Below are 26,429 nucleotides of genomic sequence, written 5' to 3'. Positions count from 1 at the left end.
AATTGCTGTGTGTCAGGCACTGCTCATAATACAGCACATTAATCAGGAAAATGTGTGCAGTGAAAATAAACTGCTTCATCTGAGAGCGCTGTGTTATTTCCAAACAAACAAAATGGGTCTCAAAATATTGTTTTCACATTGCTTGTATTTCTAACACAGTTCCCTGACATCCATGTTACTACAAACAGCCCTGGATTTCCAAAGCAGTGGCGTTGGAGGAAAGCCACAGTGTTACATTTGAATAAATAAGTATTAAGAAATCTACACTAAAATGGAAATGCATATGAAGAAATAACATGAAAAGGAAACACAGTCACCTTGCTGGATTCTCCTTGCATTTCCCGGGGGAAAAAGAAGTAAGGTATAGAGGTGACAGCCAGGCTCCCTGCAGACACCAAGAGCCCCATCCACCATGCCCCTATCCAGCGAGGGTCAGAAGCGTTTAGCTCCAGCTTGCTGCCTTTTGGAGGTGGGGGGCAATCAAAGATACACATGTTGAAATGTAGAGCTGAGACATGCAAGAATAAAATCTACTCATCCTGTGACTCGTTTATCTGAAGTACCAATAAGGTTGGTAACACCTTCCAAAGAATGTGTCCAAAGAGATGACAGAGGACCTGTAAATTGTTATCAGTTGTGATAATGTAACACTCCACTACCCTGAGTGGTTACAGTTGATGCACAGTAAAGTGCGTGTTAGTGGCAAAGGCTAGGTTAAGAGGAATATAGCTGTGTACAGTTTCAGGAGCTGGAGTGCTGGTCTTACAGGCGTCCAATATACAGGGCAGTGGAAAATCTGCTTACCTGGATTGATTTTATCCACATCAACATAGACTCGAAGCATCACTGAGCCAAGCAGGTACCCCAAGGCTGGCCCAAACACCGCCACTGCAAAGAGAATGGCTGGAAAAGAAAAGATTTCCAGGAAATGTTTTTAGAAGCGGACCCTGCTGAGATCAGTCTTATCCAATACAGGTTCCAGACACTGCCTATTGGCTTTGCCCACATTTTGGTTGGAAGACAGAATTGGGCATTTTGAGTTCAGCACGAGATATGGTACAAGGAACAACCAATTTATACATTAAAAGAAACAACACTGCTTCAGAAGATGAGGGCCAGTTCTGAGCCAATAAAAAGCCTTTTACCTATATAAATTGGGGAATTTCCTGATTCTGCAAAGTCGTCCACGTAGGAAATGCCAAAAGGCTGAATGGGCACTGAGCCAACCCCAAACAGCAGCTGGGCAATTGCCATCAGGAGCCACAGGTTGTTCGTCTCGCTAAGCTGCCTGGAGTCCCCATCACTGCAGTGCCCAGTGGGAGGAAGGGAAGAGGCATTGCCCTCTGGGAGGCACATGTCTCGGGATAGGTTTCCTAGGAAACAGTGAGGAACAGGGGCTTTATTAACTGTGAGACTAAATACAGAGTGATTTACTAGACAGGCAATTCAACATTTGCATGTTTCTGGCCTTACCTCAATGTGTCTCAGTACACACAGCATATTGTCAAGCGCTAGCTAGCATGGAACAATCCGTAAGCCTGATTCATTTGCTTATCTCTGATGCATCGTACTGCCTTGATGTTGACTGTGAAATGTATACATATAAATGTATTCATAAGCACACTGCCCGGCCATTCATAAAAATGTTGCACAGAGAAACGAAACAACAGCCCTTTAGCCTATTTGCTGCAGCCATGCAATTGAAGAAGTCTCCTCCAGGCTCCTTGTACAATACAGACCTCTGGTTTAATCAAGGCGTATACTGTAACATAGTCAAAGGTGACATATATGTCATTTGCCTATTTGAAGTGGTTTCTAGTGTGCTTCCCCAAGTGGATCCTAGACAACATCATTAATATGTTACTGTAGGTAAAATATTGTTTGTAGGGTAAACATTTCTTTCCAGATGTGAAAAGGTTTTTCATTTTTTAGGATGTTTCAAAGTATTGTATGACATTCTCTTAGGATGGTGCATTATTCTTTACCATAAAAAGTCATGTCATTATACTTTTATTTCCAAATGTTTTTGTGGGGTTATATACAGGCATCAATACCATTGTGCTGAAAGCAGTTTACTATACCAAAAGTGAATTTCCACACGAAATTCCTTCTTTAATATAAGAAAGTCTGTGACTCGTTGGCATGTCAAGGAACACGTTGAGAACAGTCCCAATTGACCCCCCAGTATGACATTTAGTTTAATTAAACTACAAAGACTTTATTCTGTTATGTATACCTTTGTTGTTTAGGGAATACATTTAAGAAAGAAAGAAGAAAATTATAAAAGAAGAGCATTCCAGTATAGCTTCCGTTCACATTAGAAAAAAACACAAAATCTTATGAGATGAATCTTATGAATTCATGAACGCTGAATCTTATGAGATGATCTTGTTGCATAACCGCACTGCCTGTGTTAATACTAAAAAAACCCTGTTTTATTTATTTTTGTGCATATAAGGTACTTTGCTGGGTTAACACTGAATTCCGATCCCTGTCTAACTGATAAGCCTTAGAAATCTCCTCTTACATGTTGTCCATGCTTAACAGTGCAGGCCTAACCCAGCACTTGGAGGGAACTAAACAGTAATCACTTAGGTACAAAATTAAACTCTTAAGACAAACAATATATCTAGAACTGACACTGCGTTTTAAGATGAGCAGAGTTAAGCAATATGCATCTGCCATCTAATGATCTCACTAGATGATAGCTCAATTAAAATCAACTCATGTAATAGGCTGTTAAAATCATTGGGAAATTAACCTTAACAATTTGAACTCTGCCTTAAAGCTAATAATTACCTGCTTGGCTTTTCTTAACCACAAAGGGATTAACTTATAATGTAGATTTATGTAACTGCTTACAAATGGGAGATGCTACAGGGCTTTGAAAGCAGGCAGGATACTGATTTGCACTCAGTAGGTTTATTGGGCAGCAGTGTCTTATTAAAGTCTCACTTAAAACTGAAGAGTATTAAAACAGAACTCAGAAAGCCCATTAATTAATTTCCTGTTACCTCTAAACCATAGAAAATCCATGCATTCAAATTTCTATTAAAGCTTCAACATGTTCAGATATGTCCTGGTTTCTCATTGTTTTCTAGAGTCTCTGTAAAACCTCAGTGATCAAGGTGGTAAACTGCCCAAGGGCTGTAGTACTGAGCTCCAACAATGCACTTTCTTATTGGATGTATTATGAGAGCAGAGGTGAAACGTACAACAGTTCAAAAGTATCCAGAAGAAAGGAGTGGACGCAGTGCTCTTACCTATCAGTACGGTGGAATATTCATAAGGCTGAGACAGGAAATGGGGCAGTGTCAGTATAAGGGCACTAAATGACATTAAGATCCCGCCTAGTCCAATCAGCCTTGGCCTGTGAACACGACTTCCAAAGTAACTCACAAAAACAATAAGGACTGTATTGCTGATCTGGAAAAACAAAACAAAAATGTAATTCTAAACATTATGCAGTGACAAGAATTTTTGGCAAACCAAAAAGATATGAATGTACTTTCACATTAAAGGAATTTTATAATTTCTTCATATGGAACTAGTAAAGGTTTATTCCATGATGAAAAGAGAAGAAAAGAAACAATAAGTGACAGAAGTGACTCCACAGCTGAAACATTGTGTTTCTTTTCTTTTCTTTTCTTTTCAGCATTTATTAAACCTTGACTGGTTCCATTGCAGTCTACGCATGCTGATGCAGCTACCCACTTGAACTAATTGTACAGTATACATATATGTATAGAAAACCCTGTTAACATTTATGGTTTCTGGCATTTCAAACAGAGAAGACAAAACAAACAAAGGAGAATCCAGAGTATGCTTTTGTATTTAGAAACCAATAGTTAAATCGATTTTTAAAAATATCAAAACATTACACCTTAAGCATTTTTTTCCAGTGCAAAACATATTGGATCCATAACAATTTATTTAGCTATTTTTCAATTCAGTGAAAGCAACATTTCTTACTTATGCAATAGAATATAACACAAACTGTTGCTAATTAAAATGCAAATATCGAAAGAACACAGCTGTGCTAAAATATTATAGAAATGTTGTACATTATAAATGCATTGAATATAATGTTTACTGAATATGTAATGAGCATTTATAAACATATCTTAAAGCCCAAACAAAATCCAAACTTCTACCCCTACACCTCAAAGTATTACATTTATTACTTGAAGGATGGGAGCATGGACAGAACCAAGAGGACAAAATGCAATCCATCATCAATTATTGCACCTACAACCTACAATTGAAAAGCGGAACCAAAACTTCAAATTGGTTCTGGTCTAAATATTTTAGATCTTTACACACATAACAGAATAACTGTTCAACATTCAACATTTGCAATAGGTTCCAGTACTCATTTGTTGTGTTTGTTATGCCTCTCAGAGTAATTTGTCACTTTTAAGAAATGGTTAGCATGTTAAATGTCTGCTATTATTTCTAATCCTCATCCCAACCTCAGTGCCTGATTTCCATTGGGCACAGTAGGCACAGTGCCTAGAGCCTACAAAATTTCTAGGGCCTAAGAAGGAGGGAAACACTAGTGACTAACGAAAAACAAGCTGAAACAACATGCTTGCGATCGACTCTAGGTGCTCCAAATCAATAATCATAAGCAATCTAGCTGCTGTTCTAGAAACTAGAAGTATTGAAGTGATGGTCACTTGATTCGCTCCATCAATCATATGGTTTAGCACTAGAATACTTTAAAGTGCATCATGTCAATCGACGTAATTCATTTGGGGTTTACCCCTCTTTTTGCACATTTCGGAGTGCCTAGGGCCTATGTACACCAAAATCCAGCCCTACCCAGCCTGTCAATATTCTCATTAATAGCTAACATTGTTATAGGTTGTTTGGTTGGGTACCTTATAACATGCCTCTAAGCTAAAATATTTCCCAAAAGTGTCAGAATATGCAAAGATCCTTTAGTCCATTTAGTCCACTTTGATCTCTGAAAGTAAGTTTGAGGTAAACCTCAGGATAATGAGCTACTCACTCCAAAACCTGCTTTGCAAGTTAATGGTTTTCTACAGAGGCAAACAAAAGTGCACTAGGTCAAAATGTGCAGCAAAGGTGACATAACCTGCTAAGTGGATTCCATACTAGTTTACCTCATGTAGGCTGGAGATGAATCCCGATGAGAAGCTGTTGAGCCCAAAGCGTTTCTCAATTGTGGTGACGGTGCTCTTCACGTAGGCGCTGTAGAGCAGTTGGGTCAGCTGCATCGAGCCATGACACAACACAAAGAACTGAGGGAAAGCACAGAGGGGCTGCAGTCAGTACTGCGTTACTCAGCTGGAACACATCTGGGCTTTCTCTCCCAGAATGTTAACGTTACTTATTAAATATTGTGTTTGTTTACTTCCCACACCTCGAAAACAACACTGGGAAAACAAGAAGGAGGGGAAGCGAATATAACTCACAGGAAGGTTACAAATCCAAGCAGACCATTGTGCAGTCTGTAAGGGTGCCTTACACTTTCTGTCTTCTGGTCTTTCTTTGTGTCTTTGACCATAGTGTCAATCACATTACAAATTCAACCCTAACCAATAAACCATTTCCTCTGGCTCAGACCTACCTTCAAAAGAAAATGTTGCCCTCCTGGGAATAAAATATACCACCTAAATAATCCCTATCATATGATTTTAACAAACGAATCCTACATTACCAGTGTTATTTTTATTGTTATTACCATATTCGGTACTTTCCAGCACTGACCTCTGAACTCTGTCATTACCGGAGGGATACATTTCCTGTCATTTCCTCTTCTAATGCTTTTAAAGTGGAAAAATTAAGCTTTTACTGCTTTTCTTTGGAAAAAAGAGTTACCACACACAAAGGCACAAGGCATTGAAACTTAGTACAATAATTTAAAATGAACACAGTATTCATACTATCTTTATTATTACAAGAGGCACAAACTGTGACCTAATGGCATAAACTCTCACTATGGCAGAAATCTGACAGTCACATAACTAAAAAGTAATGCCAATACAATTAGGGAAATATCCATCTCGTATTTCAAATACAAATGGGAGAATGTCTAAACTACTGTAAGTATTCTTCAAATAGAAACTTCACATATTTTACAAACCCTATGAGCATACGGTTTGAGGATGCATAAGTTCAGTAAATCGAGTTTTTAGTTTCTTTCTTAGGCTGGCATGCACTAATGAATTCATTTAAATAGCACTATCAGTGAATCTAAACTCATTTCAGTAGCTCAGAAAAGCACATCTGGCAACAGCAGCAAGAAGAATTCAAAAGAAGCTGGTCAGACAACAAAATGTTAATTTATCTACTGTAGTTTAACACTAAGTCTTTTGTGTCCTTTTGTGTCGTTGTCTATGTGTCTGTATTTGGTAACAATGCGCTCAAAGAAATGTATATTTGAAAACAACATTGCAAGAGAAGAATTAGCTCAAGCCGAATTACAGAACATTTTTCAACAGTCAACGCTGCTGGAAAAAACAAATTTAATGGTGTCTAAGATCATGACCAGGTGTAGCACGAAATCTACAAAATAGGAAATGGAAAGTTCCCTTGAATTTGGGAAAAGCAAGGTGCGTAGATTACAAAACGTGGCTCATTACAAAGCTACGCTTCTTTCTATTTTGACACTGTGTCAAGCACAAAGCAGTTTCTTTAGATAAGTAATTTAGTTGAAGAGAGCTGGTGTCCCTGTTATAAAAGCTCCAAAGGAATGGCTTTCATCACATTTGTAAATTGTTTAGATTTCTGCCCCTGAAAGAACACCAATGACAAGTAACAGAGGAGGTCAGACAGAGTCCTTCATGGATACGGTTTCAGCAGCCTGGAAGACAGTTTGTCCCACTTTAGGTAGCTGTTAATTCGGAAAGCATTTTGCCAGCAGCGAAGTCCTTGAAAACCTTCTACCATTCCTATCGAAATGATCAAGAGACAGACAAAATTTTAAGAATTCAATGTTTCAAGAATGTAGATAAGAAAACAATTGCAGAATATTTTCCCAGTTTGATGGATACGCTGGTTCAGCTCCAAACATACGCAACAGTGTAGCCAGTTTTTTTCCTCAAAAGTTCCAGTAAGGCAGCAGCAAATTCAGTTTCACATGTAACTGCAGTGAAAGGAAGCAAATTATTTCCTTTTCTTGTTCTGCAAACACTTATTTTTTGACAGAGCACAAATAATTTTCACTTGGCATGAAATACACTTTCAATTTCATTGACCTTCTTTGCCAATATGCTGCTATCATTGTTGTATCTTTTGCTGCTTCGGCAGAAAGATGTAATGAATTCTTGCAGCTTTTCAGCAGTAAAATTTGTCAAAATAAAACTTAGGTGTTAATATTCTTATTGTTATCCAAATTTCCAAACCACCATTTGGTTTTGGTGAGACCACCATTTCCAATTATTGTGCAGAGAAAAAGACATTAACCTTTCACCACCTGAGTACTGTTTCATTTAGTAAACAGGTGGCCCAAACCTTTTCAAGTGCTTATTTAAGAGAGCCTTTGAAAAGTTTTTTTAAAAAAATTTAAGAATGAGTTTTTCCTCTTTTTTTACTCAAAAACGGATTAAAAACTGATCTTACATATAAAAAAAACTTTCAGATAATGATTTATAAGGCTTATAATGCTTTTCAAAAATGAAAGGGTTTTTGCCATGAAATGATGAAGGACCAACAACATCAAAACCTCAAGCCTACTCACACTTCCAAACTATCAGTCATGTCATGTTGTCACCCTGTGGGTTATTGGGAAAGAGTGTTTTGAAAACCTCATCTTTTGTGGTTATTGGTAATGGCTATGAATCTTCTGGCCTGTCTGTCTACTTGTGATGCCACAGTCTGTTGTTTGGAACACCTTTCTCGGCAAAATTTCAAAGACAAGACTGACTCATCAAGGGATATATTTTGCAATTGGCTCTGCGCATTGACACAGGTATATAATCCCTCAGTATCTGACTGTGAAATACAAATCAGGTGCAATTTTAGTACTTGTGAAGAGTATTTACGTCATTGAATATTGTAGACAAGTATTTTGCAAATACATGTAAAACCACAAAGCTTTAGGTACTTTTTGATAGTGCCTGAGGAGATTAGTACAAGCGGCATTAATAACCTATAATGTCTCAGATTTCGTAGCTCACATGTAATTTTCAAAGCTCTTAAATGTTTTAAACAACACTGTCACTGTTTTAAACAAAACTGAAGAGCTTTATAAATAGGTAATAAATAATTAATTGGACAATGTATTTTGAAACACTCAGATTGTGGCAGGAGCATCAGCTGGGATCTAATATTTTTAATAATCAATATTAAAGATATTTCAGATCAAAGAGAACACATTTAGCCATCTTAGCCTGTTCATCACCCTGGCTGCTTTATCTTCTTTCATTTACTTAAGACATATTCACACTGTATCAGCAGTTTAGATTTAGCTATCAAAGAGTCTTTCAAAGAGACCACTTCAAGAAAATCCATTTCAATGGTGAAGCTTGTGCCTGTCAACACATCCATCAGAGCTCCATCAGAGAATTAATGAAACATATGGGATTTATACATCATCGTTAAAATGTATGGTTACAGGCAGGTGTACAAGGTACCAAGATGCACTTAAATGTAATTATTTATCATTTTAATTTTTAAATAGTCTGTTTTATCTTAATGTGGCTAGTGACTAGCACTTCCATGGGAATCAGAAGATCCTCTTTTTAAAATCCCCTTCTTAGCCTCCCAGAATGGCTGACATTCTTGTTTTGTTTTCTCCACCAGGTGGCTTTGTTTTTTGTGGCCCATCTGCTTCTGTAGAATTCCTGCTTTCCCCTGGTGCACTGTCTTCTGCTACAGAAACGCCTCGTCCTTTGCTGTCTCACCACTCTTAAATTTTCCACGACAACCTGTTATGGCATCTATAACACAGGTTGGTCTTGTATTTGTAAAACCCAGGAAAGAAGTGTAAATGTGAGTTCTGGTTTATTTTGTAGTTATAATGCTTATTAATAAATTACAGAATAAAGTGTCAGGAAGGATTTTTAGTAAGCCCTCTCTGTGGCCTTGACTATAGTATCCCTGCTGATTCCAGCCTGAAGAAATGCAGGGGAGAAGGGCCCTCTCTGATTGTCAGCATATTGAAGTCTGTGATACAGACCAGGACACTGTACACTGGTTCATTCTCAACCTTCCTAAATGATGAATGGTCCAACACAGCTTGTCCTATTATCGTCTCCCACTAAGGGAGACCCTATTTACTAAAACAATGGGTCAAAGAACACAGTCAAGGCCATCCAAAAAATAACCAACCAATAGTTAACCTTGCAAGGTGGACAGAAAGACAACTGTGCATCTGATGACATCACATTCAACTACCAACCATGATTTCCTGGTTTAAAAGGTACTGCACGGTTTGAGTCTGCTCGGAATCTGGCAAGTTGACAACAAAACCCAATACTGCAACCGCTGGTGTCCGAACCTCCAGACTTAAACTTCTGTCTAAGCTTCCAGATTAAGAGCAAGGTGGTAACAGAATTCTGCCCAAGGTGCTCTCTACGCAGTGAGACCTTGCGACTAGCTAGACAGCCGTTATTATGCTTGATCAATATGGTTGGATTTTTCTCAACAGGCCTGAATATACTTATTTTCATTGGTAGTTGCTATACCTGGAAACAAACCAACTTGCTCCCTAACTCTCAAGGACCAGAGTCCGGCTTTGTGCCCCAAATTTTAAAAAACTAGTTCAGTTCAATGCTGGCAACAGAATCATCTCCCACTTCTCCCCCGATTCCAACATCACTACGAGTGGACCAGCCCAGCAAAAGGATTGGACATCGCTCAGATGAATCCATTCAGCTGTCTCTTTTTCTTGATCTTGAAAATTAACTTGTTAAAATTATTTACTAGTTGTTGAATATCTAAAAGTTGAATACTTGGAAATTATAGTTGATGTTATATATAGTCGATATATTGTATACCGTATCTCTTCTTAATATGTTATGTTATGTTATGTTATGTTTGTATCTTGATAACCCTCAAGTGAACAATAAGACATTTTGTGTCTAGCCAAATCATTAATTTACATGCTTATTTGCATCAATAAAATAGTACATTATGTTTTGAATCTGTGTACAAACTGATTATTATCCTGTCGATTGATTCCTAATAGCCAGTAAAAATCTCACATAGTTTAATGTTACAATTTCTAATTGTGCCATTAAATTCACACAACACTACAATTGTGTATAGACATTTGGCTCATCTTTAACAACTGAATACCTCAGTGAAAACCTTTTGCAGGTTTACTCAGGTTCATCCTTTTGCAGGCTAAAGAGTTCACGTGGCTAAATGTCTTGTTTACTTTTCCTCTTTGTAATGTGCCCACCAAAGTAGGATACTGCTTTCTAAACATGCCTAGAATGCATCTTCATCATGTCTCTGAAGTTTGTTAAAAGTATCCTGTACAAATGCCCGCATAACACACAAATCCTCAGAGAGGTTAAGAGACAACAGGGGATCTACAAATTTCTTTCAGTGGCAGATGAAAACTGAAATAGCAAGCTGTCCTGCTCCACTAGTTCCATTCTTAAAAACAAATAGGTCAAGTACAGCTCTTTTCCAATAGGTAAGCTTAAAAAAAAGCCCAAAAGCCCGATGCCACTCTTTTGCCTGGAGAAAGCACACGTTATAAATAAGCAAACAGAAAAAACTTTAAAAGGAAAAACAAACGAAGTAAAAATATAATTCAGAGAATACTAATTACAGATCTCTATTTATAGCATAAATACTGTAGCTTCTATATATTGTGGACTATTCAGAGTGAATCTTGTATACTCATTACTTTTACATCAGATTGAGCCTGTTGCAAAATGTATGAAAGTCAGTTTGAAAATAATTTCGCTCCTCTTTAATTAGAAAAAAATAGTTATTTCTTTTCAACAAAATGTCAGAAAATTAAATAAACTCATAGATATTCTTTTTCTTGGACAAAAGCTTTGTTTTGTTTTATTTAGCCAAAGCAGAGCTGCAATGCAATATTTCGGATTTTGCTTAATAAAAAAGAGCGTGACAGAGAGCACAGAGTTATCATTCTTGGCAGACGTGTGGCTACTGTTTCCTACAAGACACGCTTTTGAGTTCATTCCACCGTCTGTAAGCAGACCAGAAGTAGTTTAGGGGAGAGATCCTACAGTATGCTTGTACAGCGTGTTGCTTTTTTGGTTAAATCTAACCCTCCAGCTGAAGAAAAGAAGAAGAGATCAAAAGTATAATGTGATGTAAAAATACACTTCATTTTGTAAAAGAGCTCTGTTTTTTATTGAAGTGATTAAAAAGAAAACATTTTTTTTTAAATAATAATCTCTCAGGAATACAAAATGTCTACTTTAGGCCAGGATACAAAATCCTGACTTTAAAGCACAGGAAGCTCCCTATCCCAGGATTGTTCCCCATAAATAAAAATAAACACATTTCCGAAAAAAAAGATTCTCTGCACAAAGAGTCCATGATGAAAGCTGAGTAGGCAATGCTGTCTTCATGCACCAGCAGCATGCATGCCCTGCATGTTGTCTACCTTTCCTGGTTTTTTGTCCTACAGACAGAGCCAGGAATGCAATTATAATATCATTTGAGATTCTCACAAAGGACGGCAGGATGATACAATGGTTAGCATTGCTGCCTCATAGCCCTGGGGCCCTAGGTTGAGTTCTGGATATAGGGTGCTATCTGCGTGGAGTTTGTATGTTCTTTCTGTGTGGGTTTTCTCCTACAGTCAAAAGACATATGGGTACTGTAGATCAGATGGCCCTGGTGTGAGTGTGCGCAGGTTTGTGTCTGTGTGTCTGCCCTGTGATGGACTGGCGTCCCCTCCAGGGTGTATCCTGCCCATTGCTTGCCAGGATAGGCTCTGGCTTCCCCTGAAACCCAGTATGGCATTAAGCAGTTATTAAATGGATGGACAGACTATCAAAAAATTCAAAATGTAAGAACAGCAGGAACTGCAAAAACTCGTGAGAAAAGTTACAAGGGAGAAAGAGGCCATTCAACTCACATTTAGCTCATTTGGTAGTTAAAAGGCTCTCCCCAGGGGCTCTGAACAATCATGCTGGAGGAGTGCAGATCTTTAATCAAGGTCTTTAATCCATTTGACCCCCCCCCCTCATTTACATAGACAGAAACTGAAACATGGGGTCCTTCTTTACTAAAGAGTTGTGGGGGCATGGAACAAGCTACCCAGTCATTTTGGGGAAACATGGTGAACCGATATCCTGACATCTTTCAAAATGGCTGGATGACATCCTTGGATCAAATCCAGTCTTGGTGTGCAGCAGTGCCTACAGGTTTGCATTCCTCCTGAAATTAGCCATAGCTTATTTATTGATCTAATTAGTCACTTAACTGGCCAATTTAACAACCTTTACCCGTTCCTCTTGCATTGAAGATACAAAACGACCTATAAGATCTGCTAGAATACAATCTAGAATACAAATCAGCAGGGGAGTTGTGCATCCTTTCACTAACAAATGCATTGCATTCATTACTGTGCCTCACCTGGAAGACAGGAAATGTGAAGGCTGCTAGATGAAGGCTCAGTGTAATATTGGAAGTCAGTAGCAGAGCCAAGGCTTGAAATGGAAACCTCTAAGCTTTTGTCCTTGAAGCTGTCCTCATATAACATAAAACAGACAAAAGTTTATTTTCATCTACGGGTATTTGAACTGAAAGTTTATCCTAATTTTATCCTTAGTATAAAAGCCTCTTTCAATTTCATGTCCTACACTATCATTTTATTACTTGATAAAAAAAAAACAATGACAACATGAACTACCTGATTGCAAGAGAGAATGATGAATGGTAGGAGTGTATAAGAACACTCAGTTGAGTGAGTTCTTGTCTAGGTAGGACAGAAGTATAGGGACACACCCTTTGCATCCCCTACTCACACAGCTGACACACGATAAGATTCTTTCTAGGAAAAGAAAGATTTCTAATGTTGTTATACCTCTAACATTACATAGACAGCAGCCATATCACTCTGCGACTCACAACTAGCAACCCACTGAAGATAAGTAGGTCTGAGCCTGGTCAGTACCAGGATGGGAGATCTCCTGTGAAAAAGTAAGGTTGCTGGTGGAAGAGGTGTTAGTGGGGCCAGCAAGGGGTGCTCACCCTGTGGTCTGTGTGGGTTCTAACACCCCAGTATAGTGATGGTGACACTATACTGTAAACAGGTGTGGTCCTTCGGATGAGACGTAAAACCGAGGTCCTGACTCTCTGTGGTCATTAAAAATCCCAGGGCGTTTCTCGAAAAGAGTAGTGGTGTAACCCCGGTGTCCTGGCCAAATTTCCCATTGGCCCTTACCAATCATGGCCTCCTAATAATCCCCATCTATGGATTGGCTTCATTACTCTCTCTCCTCCCCACTGATAGCTGATGTGTGGTGAGTGTTCTGGCGCACTATGGCTGCCGTCGCATCATCCAGGTGGGGCTGCACACTGGTGGTGGTGGAGGAGGGGAGTCCCCATTACCTGTTAAGCGCTTTGAGAGGAGTGTCCAGAAAAGCACTATATTATTATTATTATTATTATTATTATTATTATTATTATTATTATTATTATTACTTTGTGCTATAAATAACAACAACATTTTTTTAAACATAAGCCTTCATTGGTTTGGTTGATTTTCTATAGTGAATTACACCCAAAACAGAGCAATATAATTAAAAACCTTCATTTTGTATTGAGGTACTTTGGAAAACTTTTTATTGATAAGACAACTTTATTGGCCATATTCAATTTCTTGTATTAGGAATTTGTCTTTTCGCATACCCCAGCTTGCTCTCCATGAGACACACAGGCAGGGACAGAAGCCTGGGGTCAGAGCGCAGGGTCAGCCATTTATACGGCGCCCCTGGAGCAGCAGGGGTAAAGGGCCTTGCTCAGAGGCCCAATGGAGTAGGATTCCTCTGCTGGCCGTGGGATACAAACCCGTAACCTTCCAGCCACAGGCGCAGAGTAAACTGGCTAGATAGAAACCAGCACAGAATTCTGCCCCTTGCTGAATATCAGGTGCTGTGGCTGAAGTGTCTCTTCATAGAGAATTAACACATCAGAAATGTTTGTGAGGCCAAGACTTCCTGAGATGTGAGTAATGAAGTTCCTCTGGTGGAACAAAAATCTTCTTGTTGTAAAATACCAGGATGCCTTTCTTTACAATAAAGCAAGGGCATTACAAGTGCCAAAGCCATAGCTCTAAAATGCAAGAACTGATAAGCATCTAAACAGACTCACTGTTTAGAACAGGCATTACAGACTGAGTAGCTGGGAATTGTATTTATTGGACGTTGATTGTCACAACTTTAGTTTAATGTGTAACTGTCTCATCCTCGCCTGCCCTACTGAGGATTAGCAGAAAGCATGAAACCTCATTTGTAGTCCGGAAGAGAGCAAGGAGGAGAGAAAGAGCATGACAGTTTTTAGGATGGACTGTTTGGTTGATATGCAATCAAAGTGGCAGTGAGATTGCTCATTTGTAAAATCTGAAATATTTCTTCAGCTGATAGATTTACTTTAGTTATTTCCTTTCCAAATAAGGTAGCTATGGTGATACTGTCATAGGAAAAGAGGTCGTTCTTCCATTGCTCGTGATAAGTCACAATGCAGCTGAAGAAAAAAGCCAGACAGAGGCTTGAGTAGCAAAGCAAAACTGTGCCCTGAAATCAAATGTACTTTTTTTGCGCTATATGAGAAGCAGAAATATCTTTCTAGACTGACTTTTACTTACCTGTCTAGCTCACTTGCTTGCTCTGTCTCTTTTCCTTATTTATGTCCTTTTTTGAAGAAGTTGTTATTTAATGGCTTTATAATGTATGTGTAATATGAAATTACTTCCCATTATTTTAATGCATGAGTGGATTCAAAAGGAGATTATGTAATTATATTTTCATTATAATCACATAATTTAGAACTACTGCTGTATCAGGCACCAGCGGATTCCTGCATAATCATGAGATTTATTCTACCTTTGTAATGCATTACTTTAAAAGCCTTTGTCTGCCTTGCACATCTAATGAATGTGTACAAGAGCCAGATACAATTATTTACGGGACAAATTGCTTCATTAGATATAGAAGTATTTGCCCTCAGCAATGCTTCTGCTGAGGTGGCATGGTGGCACAATTCTTCTGGCTGCTCTGGTGTCCCTCACCACCCTGGCTAGGTTTAATTGGCCATTCTAAATTGTCCTTTTCTCTGAGGCCCCGAGATGGGCTGGCCTCCCGGCCAGGGCGAGAGTAATCACGCCCTTCCAGATCCATATTGCCCCTTAATCTTCCTGGGCAGGTTCTGGCCCGCTGTTACCCTCCTAAAGATAAGTGATTTACTAATAATAGATAAATGGAACTTCTCAGCTTGTTTTTGTAGACCCTAGTACTGAGGAGTTACTGTGGGAGTGCAATAGCAGATGTCGTCTTACATTAAGCATAGAACTTTGAGGAGGAAAATATAAAATGCCCAAACAAAATTAATTTAACTTCCTGGGTAGTTCAATTCGTGATCAGATTAACTTATTGCCGCAATCCTCGCACCGGGAGTTCCCGTTTCCCTCTATATAACTGGGAAGCAACAATCGCTCTTTCCCTCCTCTGACTCCTGAGTCCGGTGGTTGCCTGCTTTTTCTCTGCCTTCCTACAGTAGCTTTACGTGCTACTGACTTGTACGTCCTGATGCCGTGAAAAGAGCAATTAGATGGTCAGTTTTATGCCTGTTAAGTCCTCTGCAGCCTGTCTAAGGTATTTCCTTAATGCGAGATTCCACCAATTTTCAATTTCGTATTTGTCTCTTTATATCAATTATTCTGTCAGATGTATCACTGGCCATTTACAAGGCACAGCTCAATAATAATAATAATAATAATAATAATAATAATAATAATAATAATAATAAACAATTTAACATTCCAGAATAAAATAAACCCACTCACCAAGTCACAAGATACACACTGGGCTTCAGCCCAAAAAATACCAAGATATGTTCTATTATGTGTTTGGTTTTTAGAAGCAGGAACTGTTTTAAGCAGTCCGTTATTTTAATCAAACAAAGTAAGTGGAGCAAGAGGACAATATTACAAGGATAATAATGGACAATAAAACTGGCACAGCATTATGAAAAAACGCAAGTAAGTAGTAATAATGCAAGATAATTCTTCTAATGCAAGCTCTATTACATCACAAAAATAAATCTGACATCATAAATGTCAGTGAGATGAAACTATGCTTTTGACAGGGTGCTTGATCTGATGAAGTAAAGTCCACACCTGCTACTCTTGCTATGAGAAATCCAACCTTTACCCGACAAAATGAAGTTTTAAACAAAAGGCTCAATGCAACATGCCGTTATTCAAGCTTTAATGGTAACTTTTAAGTCCCAGTGCAGAAATCGTTACACGGTGCATTCCCCTACCTACCGAAACAATGGCTTAAAAGTCAACTGACTGAGAATGAATCCAACACTCATGGTATTGCAGTTACTATGACTCATGATACACAATCCATTGCAGAAACTTATTTTTGTAAAGCATTTGTAATATTTTTGGAGTAATTGAGGTAATCACAAAGTTGTAAAATCACTTCCAAGCTGACAAATGAGCATCATTTTCATTATCATTATCATTGTACAGCTGCTTCAGCAACCAATGGAAACAACATGTTATAAGAATGGTCTGTAACTTAATAATTCTGCATTTAATTGTATTTGGATACATTACATAAAGCATTTGTTTTTCAAGCATGACTTTTTTTTGTTTCACTTGCTTGAGAATCCAGAGCACCCGTAAAATAAAACCGGAGTTTTTTAAAACTCACACAACATCGTTTCCGCACACCATTGCCCTGTTGCAAATCCTAAAAGAACTAAACTCGTGCCGGTTGTGATTGAGCAGAAGGTACATAGTGTACTAACGTTTCAGGAAATCGAACTTCGTGGCAAAGATGTGCTGAGAAAGGGAGGATGACTCAAAATTGGGGTGGATTTCAAAATGTGTTCAGATGTGTGGTACGTGCAAGCACCTTGGTCTCTTTCTTAACGCAGCGATGAAAGCGCTGCTATGACAAGGAGAGGCATTCTAAAAGGGATGGTGGTGAGTTTTGCACTGAAGAAGATAGAGACGGTTCTACTGCCTGTTGTCAGGCATAGAGCCAGCTGGCAGACAGCACATCAGCTGTACGGAGTTACACACTCTCTGCCACACACTCCTGAACATTTGCCAAGAAAGCCTGCTGCATAGTGCTGGGGTTATATACAGTTTTATACTACAGTTTTCTTTTAAAGAAACAGTAGTAAATACCTATTTTCCCAACCAATTTACATTTGGATGCTTATATTCCTTAAGAACATAGGATGACGGCATCTATACCTGCCTATTACTAATTACCTAGAATCAGAATCTACTTATTGACCTCATACAGTGAAAGGTTTCCTTTGGCCTCACTGAGACAACAATAAAAACAGTGTAAGACAGAATACGTAAAACATCCAATGGATTTTGCAAGATGTGTACATAAATACTGTAAATAAATAACATTACAATAGAACACGAAACACACATAAGATTCAAATGTGACATATACAGTATATGGTGTTTATACAAGCACACTGAAGGGGCTCAGTCATCAGAGTTTAAAAGAGTGATGGCACTCTGAACAAATTACTTCTCAGTTTGTAACCTTTGCTACTCTTAAATGTTGACCCAATGGTAATTGTTCAAATGGGAAGTGTTGTGGGTATGAGGCATCATTTACTATTAAAATTGCTTTCCTTTAAACACTCCTAGTATACATGTGGTTGAGCTGATTCTGTTTCCGCCCAATAATTGTGCTGCCTATGTTTAGAATCCTTGAGGACTTGGCTCTACCCCTGACCAGATTCCCACACCAAGTGGAGGTGTTACAAGAGAGCAAACTCTTGACTAGACTTGTGTAGACCAACTCTAGGATGTGTTTGCTTACATCAGAGGTCCTCAACCTTCTTAAGAGAAATAATCTATACATGGTTTCATATTCCTAAAAACAAAATAAGGGAAAGTACAGTTAGAATGACAATATACTGTAGTGAAAATGACTTAGGAATAATGGTACAGTGAAGTTACTACACAACAGGATACTTTCTCTAAGTAATCACACACGAGGAGCATCACTGGAGACAATGCTGGCCTGGTTTGCTAAGCTCTGCTTGAAAATTTAAGCAAGAATTATTTTGTTTAAGTAACCAAACCCGATATGCTATCATATGAACAAACATTCCATACACAACTGAATATAACAAAATAAACCTGTAGAATGGTCCTTATTCTCAAAATATATTTCTACACAAAGGTAGGTAGCACCCACTTTTTTTTAGCCTCACCACTTTCCCAGGCACCAAAGATTAACTAAAATGAAGAGTGCTAAATTTACTTTAGTTTTTTTAAAATTATTTTACAGGGGACCTACTGTAGCTTTTTCACTTTGCAGTAGAAATTCAGAAACCTGACTACACCAACACCAACTATTGTAACAATCTGTTCCTTCATGTCCTCTGACGTCAGAAAAATAAATAACTGCTTTTGTTGTTTTATCAGCAACAATCTAGACCTCAAAAAACAGCCAGGTGGTAACTCCAGTAATAATATTGCCTCCCGCTCCAACACACACAAACTGACTAATTATTTGGCTTTATTTTTTTAACATTTTCTTAACAAAATAGTGTAACAAAATACACACACATAATGGGTTACACATACTGTAATTTATCTACATTCCTTAAAACAAAACAGGCAAAGCAAAACAAGGCCCAAAAATTCAAAACAATGCAAGTCTTGTTATACTCTCAGTGCTAATACATTGTCAAGTATAGAAAACAACATATTTGAATATACTGTACTTCCTGAACATGTTCGTTCAGAGTCTCAGAAAGAATTACTCTACTAATACCATCAACCAGCTAAAAAATACTTTCTGCACGTGCTCCAGCGTGATCAAGAGAAACCTGCAATAATATCAAACAAGCTCATACAAATGCTGCTACTTTGGTTCTCCTGCATTCTTAAAACAAAGCAGTAAGGCAAATGCTATGCAGAGTGCATGTTTTATGCGTATCTGTCCTTAGGTATCTAAAACAATCACCTGAGGTCTATAGAACACTATAGTGAAAAATCTGTTTTACAGCTTTACAGGGCTTGTGAAAATAACATTTCAGATTTAATTGTCGTTTACGCCTAAAGTGCAAAATACAGTAGTAAGGATCTGAAAGTTACTGATGACGTTGTACAGGTGTTAGTTATTATAGTTTTGATCTTTCTGTTGTATGGCATACAGTATATAAATGTATAACAAGTGCAATTTTGCATTCAGATAGTTAAGACAGATAATTGTTTCAAGAGCCAAGTAATTATTATACTGTATGATTAATTATTCCAAGTATGCAAAAGGTGACATGCTGCCTCTTATCCATGCTCATCTACTAGTACAGTTTCAGTACCAGGACTGACCTTTACACAGTTGGATTTTGCATGAAATATGTTGATTCTGTATCGGTGTACCATTTAGGGCAGTAGTGCCTAACCCTGGTCCTAGGAGACCAGTGTGTCAGCAAATTTTCATTCCTGCTCAGCACTAAATCTCCAATGCATATTGATGCCTTTAATTGGTCCGCTTGCTTGTTCAGAGTTTGGTTAACTTGACTTTGCTCTCAGTCCTGAGTTTCAGAAAAACTTCAAGGGTACTGTATCCAACATCTTCTGAATACAGAACTTTAGATAACTCAACTTCCATGCCTTAATACCAATTAAACAGCTATTAAGAGGTGATCAGTTTATGATGAACAGGGATAGGTGGAAACATGCCCCATACTGTAAATTCCTTCTGTAAGCATTACTAAACTGTTTCAAAACACTTAGGCCATAAAAATTATTAGTATAGATGTGGTCTGAAAGAAATCAGAAAAAGTTATAAATTCCCTAGAATCTTGCATTTTCCTATCTATCTTTAGAGATTTCAGTACTATACACCATGTTTAATTATACTGGGGACAATCATAATCCTAAGGTATGGACTTTAGTATTATAACTCTGTTTTGTACCTTAATTTTTTTTTTGTTATCTCAAAGGTTTGTAAAATATGGTCCTGGAATGTGTTTTGTGGGGGGGACGTCTGCCCTTTATGGAAACATTTTATGAGAACATTTGACATCTGAGAAATCTTCATTCTTTTTGAGAACAGAGGGGAATACCCACATGCTGCACTGTGCACTACAACTCCTTGTCAAACTTAGAGCATGATGCTTAATTACTAGAGAGGTACATCTTGGCACCACGCATTCCAGTGTTTGCTCAGACGTGCCTCAGTAACCTGGCACAGAAGTACAGTGCGTGAAATTTTAGCTGTTTTGAGAACATCTGGATTTTCTTTAAGACGCTGCTCTAAATTATGAATTTAGGTGTGCAAATCATCATTGCAGGTTATGAATATAATTTAGTGCCACTGTATACATGTCTGTTGGTTAGCGTGAAGGCTACTGTACTATAAATGCAACAAATGCTCTTGGTTCCAAGTGCCTCTCAGTATATATACTGTATATATAAGGCCTGCTTTCAAGGAAAGAGGAGGTTGCTCGCCCCCTCCACACCTCCCTGGTTGTAAGGCCAGTAGCAGTGAACATGAAATTGAACCATTTTAATTTACTATACAACATCTAAAGATAGAGCAATAATTATTAGACTGAAAGACCAATAACTGATTCCAAGTCGCATCGTTTTAAATGTTGGTTTGCATTATAAGGAGTTTTCATCAGTGTGTCGTTACTTCTTAGCTTGTCCAACCCGTTGAACAGCATTGACATGAGACCACTAAAATATTTGTCTCGTTCAATCCTACCGAGGTAGATTTTCGGTAAACTGAGACAGGCATACCCAGCTGAATATACAGCAGATAACACACTTGTAACATCACCTTGTAAACTACGTAGGCATGTTAATTGCAACTGCCTTCAACATTTCGGGACTTAAAGGAAATGTGACTTGCTTAAGAGGAGACACATTTTCCCCAAGGTGAAATCCCCTTCATTGACACACGTCACGTAAGAGAACACACGTGATGTTACAGAATTGATTTCTGTATGTGTATGATTACAAAACGTGATTTTTCCCATCAGCAATTCTAATGCAATTTTATTTATAAGCACTTTTCTGCGACGCGTATACCCAAATCACAAGCTACAATTCCATCGGAAGAATGACCTAACATTTGCAAGATATCTATACATCAATAGTAAGAGAACAGAAGGACACGAATGATGTATTACATGCATTTTGTGACGAGAGAATAGAATTAAAATGACTTTATCCCTTGGACAAAGTTGTGAGTTAAATACATAAATGTAGCAAGGAAAATAACCTTTTCATTTATTGTGAAGAAGGATTTTTTAACTAATATAATGTTTAATTTAAACATTATATTAAACAAATGTTTAATTTCATAAACGTAGATCCCTTTCCAATGAGAAGCATGGCTAAATAATGGATCTCAGGTGAATAAAGTTATATCCCTATAAGGAGAGAGTTAGCAAATTAACAGTTCTCGCTTTACGGTTTTAAGGAAGCATAATTTAACAATTCAGGTACAGTTAAGTGGACAAAATCTCATAAAGGGTGTATTTGACACTTCACCCAAGAAAGAATACTAATTTTAAAAATTCCAACTAACAATTCAATAATCTTTGCATTCTTAAGAAAAAACTTTCTTTCGAAATCATTAATATTAATTTAATAGTAATGCTAAAATAAGTATATAATAAAAGTACCTTAATGTTGCAAAATAAAGAGGCACTTTTGGCTTGGGGTTTCTTCGTTTCCTTAAGATGCATTTCCATTTTGAAAAGTGACCCCCTCCGCGGAAACAAAACAAATTTCCCTCGTTTGCTGAATTTCAGGCAGTTTCTGGTGACTAGTTACAACTCGGGAGATGACAGCGTTTCTCTGGACTCCTGTTATCTTACTCGGTGTTTTATGCGTTTCTGTGATGTAATGCTGACTCTGCCCACAAACCTTCAACTCCGCTGCATATCCACGCTTTTTAATGTTTTGAATATCACTCACAGAGACTTTGACACGTTTTGAAACTACAGATGCTACGTTTCTAGAATTTACGTAGTATTTGATGTTTTTGTTAATAGCACCTCCAAGTATCTTACTCAATGCATGGAATTTGTGAATGAAGAAATGGTCTTAAGTATTATACCTCGAAATTGGCACCAGCAGCAATCTTATCTCCATGGGATGAAACCATTAAACTTATCGATATGGGTGTGGTGCAGCTGGCTGCTCTTGACGTTGAAAACGTCCTCCTTAAAAAATAAAGTTGCCAGTTTATGCGTATGGGAGGTGAAAGTATAATCTATCAAATTTTCCCTCCGTTTTCCATTTCAGAGTGTTGAACTAAGAGTGTGATGGCGGAAACCTGCCCAATAAATAACCAGCCTTAATACAGCGTTTATTCAGTGCTGAAATACATTTAAAATGTGATGTGGGTAGTTGCAGAGGGACTGAAAGATGATTTTGAAATTGGAAAAGGCTTTGTAGAAATCAGCACCACAATAGGTGAAATTATCTGTATCTGGGCACAAATGAAGTTAATTTAACGAGAAAATACTTTTCGTTGAAGATTTTGAAGAGCATAGTTTATGCGCAGGAGCTAACATTACCTCCTTGATAATTTACGGATGATTCTATTAACGTCAGAAATCGAGTATCATTTGGACGTTGGACTGGTTTTACCACAATCACCTTCTATGCAAGCTAGCCGTATACTGTACTATGGTTAGCTTCCAAATAACTAGGCCCACGGAAGGCGATGAGAGTAATTTACAGTGATTAAATGTTAATTACTGTAACAGAAAATATGAATCACGAGGATTTAGATAATGTCCAGACGTTGGCATTTTCATGTCATTAAATATTGAAGTTAAAATATATGTTAACAATACAGACTGTCCGTATAATACGTCTAGAAAACATCTTCCATCGATAACATTGATTCAGGTACTCAAAATAATGGTTTTATTACAAAAATAAAAATATAGGTTCTGCTTTACTGCAAAATACAGCGTCCTTTAATCAACGACAACACCCGAAGGTGTAGTCCTGCATGGCAAACTCCGTCTCGCCTTGACTCTGAACTGCAGAAGTAATCCGATTACAAAATGTAGCTCTGAACTGCAATGGAGTCACTGTGTGGAGTGCTCCCCCTGCTGTCACCGTTAATGTTTGCTTTTATTGGACCATCGTTCCACGTGCCGATAATTGCCGTCAGGCACTGTTCCATTTCTTGGCTACACTGTAAAAGAAATTAAGGCCACAGTGTAGAACATCTCCGAAGTGCTTAAGGGCAGATTCCAGGTATTTACAACCTGCTATAAAATAACATTTCTATTAGGCCGATATTGTTTTATATGCAGAAAACAATTGGTCCAATAATTCATAAAAGACGTACATGGGATATTTGCTTTTTGCACAAAAAAGAACCAAGTGTTTGCCTGCAATTTCTTCTAGTGTTTTGACTAGGAGCTCACCGAAAAAAGTTTTGATTTCAGAAGAGGATGGTTTTGACCAACGCTTGTAAAATAACTTTTAACTTAAAAGGGGGTTTTCATGTAAGAACTTACCTATGGGACTAACATAAGGGAATTTTGGGTTATGAGGTATAAAATCCTTGTGATTTTTACCAATTTTTTCAACAGACGGTAAATTGGTTGTTCTGGTTATCCATATTGTGAAATAGAGGCTCAAGTCTGGGGTGTTGTCAAGATGTGGTGAACTCTTCTGTGTCAAGTGGCTAGAACTTGGGCTTATGGGTATTATAGACTTGCCTGACCTGAGTGTAAGCATTGGTGTGGTTTTTAAGCTGAGTAATATTGTTCTAAAAGAAAAAAAAAGTGTAGCACATACTTGTACAGGGGGTGTACTCCAGGGTTATGGGAACAACGTAGCTTTTGGTAAACAAGCCACCCAGAACACACCTCAGCAAACTCAATTTTCATTTCTTCAACATCACGATTGAAACAAAAAAAAAAGAACACACTTTACGATAAGAAAACAATTAACTAGTACTTTGTGTGCTCAGCTTCCCCCCAACCCTAGTGACTTGTGCTTCAAATGGTTGAAATCAGTCTTTATGGTGCCGTAATCTACACAGTATATTGGTGGCACATAAGGAAATGTATTAGTGCCAAAGTGAAGGCAGTTGAACAATTTGTTTAGGACAAAAAAAAAACCCTCAAGTCTTGCTTTTGGAAGATGGCATTAGAAAAAAGGTCACAGAGCAGAAAAGTTTAGACTCCTTAAAATTGTTCAGATGTAAGTTTGGTTAGCCCAATTTAGAGGGGAGCACAGAAATAAGAAATGCTGAACAGTAGCTGATTGCTCTTTAAGCAATTTCAGCATTCAGTAGGCTGAACTAGTGATCACAATATGGGTTTTAATTTATTTTTTTAAGTTGTGAGCAAGGAACTGTAGTATTCTCTGATCAAACCTAGTTAAAAAGAGGGCCAACGTTTAAATTCTACTGGACAAACATGAATGTAAGTGTTCACTTCAATTTTAAATGACATTGTAACTATTAAAGTAAACAAAATTAACCAACCTACAAGGGTTATAACTTTATTATACTGAAAAGCATTAACGATACTGTTGTCATAGGTTCCAATACTCATCTGCTGAGTTTTTAATGCCTTTCAGTATATATTACTGCACTGCATTTAGTCTACAGAATTATGTGAGTGGTTATATACTTATCTAGTGTCTGTTAACAATAACCTTTGTAGAAGAGAGCTTTGATCATGTGAACCACAATTTACAGCTTCTGACTGTTGAAGGCTCTCAGTTCATCCGATTTTCTCCGTGTTTATATCGCTGACATCTTTAAACCTGTAAAATCTATTAAAATGGCCTTATTAAGCACATGATTAGGTAACAAGTAAAACCTTTGGCAGAATGATAACCGAGGAAGAATGTAGTCCTCCTAAAGTGAAGCTTTACACTATGGAGTTGTATACTGTGTTCAAAGTCAATTATCACAAAATCTCAGCCTTATCTGACTGCAGGCTTTCACGAGTCCGTCATTATTCCAAAGTTCTAAGCGTGGAATTGAAACAAGTCCACAAGAGCAAAGAACACACTTGCACACTCTGCAAGATGTGGGATCTAAATCAGTACCTGGCAGTGACAATCTGTGTTAATTGTGCTTTATGATTTCATTAATGTGTCCATGCATAAAACCTTACCTTCTCACTGCAGAATCATACTATTAAACAGATCAACATCCTAAGTATTGATCGTACTAATAAAATTGTATGTTGTTGCACCTATACAACGCACCAGGGACAAAGGCCAAAAAAATAAAAATTCTTTTAAGTGGTTCCCACTAACTGCAATTATTCCTTTTTATTTAGTCTAAACAAATTGTCTTCTTTCATGTACTATTTCCAGGCAGAGGGTTTTAGTTTTCCCATTATACCCACCAAATCAATCTCTCACTACCTAACATCTATTTCAAACGGCACATTCTTTTCTTCTCCCAAAGTACTTAACAGCTGGGTGGCAGTACACTTGTGATGAAGACAATTTACAAAATATTTCTTCTCAAGGCAACGCATTATTTAAGAGTGCTGCAGTTGTCCCATTACCCCCTAAGGTTGCCCTCTTATTTGATTTCTGCCACTGCACAGGCAGAAATATTCCAGAAAGAAAGGAGAGAATGCAATTCTAATGTTTCATTTCTTGTCATACATTTGTTCTGTCGCTCTTTTTTTGTTCTGCGTGGAATGATGCCTGAAACATTAATTAACATGCCAGCAGCTCTTCTGAAGACGAGTCAAAGCTTGTTTTTCACGAAACAGCTCGATGACATTCTCAGATCAACAGGGAAACAAACCGATAACTAAAAAGAGGTGAAAGGAAATTCTAGAATTGGTTCTGAAAATGAACACCAGCTTTACCACCTTATTAACTAAAAATCTGGTCTACTTTTATTAAATTTTAACACTTAAGAACACTTTATATAGTTTTTCTTGACCTTTGGGGGGGGGGGGGGGGGATTATGTTTATTACCGTTTCTTGAACGAGACCCTTAATGTTCCTCTATGGGACAATCATGGAAACATGATTTCAAGTAATTGTCGGTAATTTTACAAAAACCCTTATGTTTTTAATTTCAACACGTGTAGCGGATCACCTTAACCCTCTCTTTTACATAGTAACCTGCATTTGTAATGTACACTTCAGTTACAAACCTGTAATCAAGAGAGGCCTTCTAGCATATTGTTATAAGAGTAAAAAAATGTCAAAAGGAGCAAAAAAAACTACTTTCAACAAGCAAGAAGGCAGGCAAAAACACATTCCTTTGCATTCCATC

The 26,429-nt window shown here is 37.8% G+C and overlaps 1 protein-coding gene across 2 annotated transcripts in view; it reads right to left on the bottom strand.

The window, feature by feature from the left end:
* The window catches only part of slco2a1 (solute carrier organic anion transporter family, member 2A1), a 33,081-nt gene extending 10,973 nt beyond the window's left edge, over positions 1-22,108 (bottom strand). The window contains exons 1-6 of one of the 2 annotated variants that reach the window (XM_088616632.1): positions 21,823-22,108; positions 5,130-5,267; positions 3,264-3,426; positions 1,146-1,373; positions 805-903; positions 318-460 (exon numbers count right to left, since the gene is read on the bottom strand). In XM_088616632.1, the coding sequence (XP_088472758.1) occupies positions 318-460; positions 805-903; positions 1,146-1,373; positions 3,264-3,426; positions 5,130-5,267; positions 21,823-21,891 (840 nt within the window). In that variant the 5' untranslated portion in view covers positions 21,892-22,108. The remainder of the gene's footprint in view (positions 1-317; positions 461-804; positions 904-1,145; positions 1,374-3,263; positions 3,427-5,129; positions 5,268-21,822) is intronic. The other variant, XM_088616633.1, reaches the window with a different exon arrangement.
* Between the last annotated feature and the right edge of the window lie 4,321 nt (positions 22,109-26,429).

The sequence above is a fragment of the Lepisosteus platostomus genome, chromosome 2, assembly GCF_059453375.1.
Source record: "Lepisosteus platostomus isolate fLepPlt1 chromosome 2, fLepPlt1.hap1, whole genome shotgun sequence".
NCBI lineage: Eukaryota > Metazoa > Chordata > Actinopteri > Semionotiformes > Lepisosteidae > Lepisosteus > Lepisosteus platostomus.
Note: the sequence above shows the minus strand (reverse complement) of the source record. Positions and strands in the feature narration are given on the sequence as shown.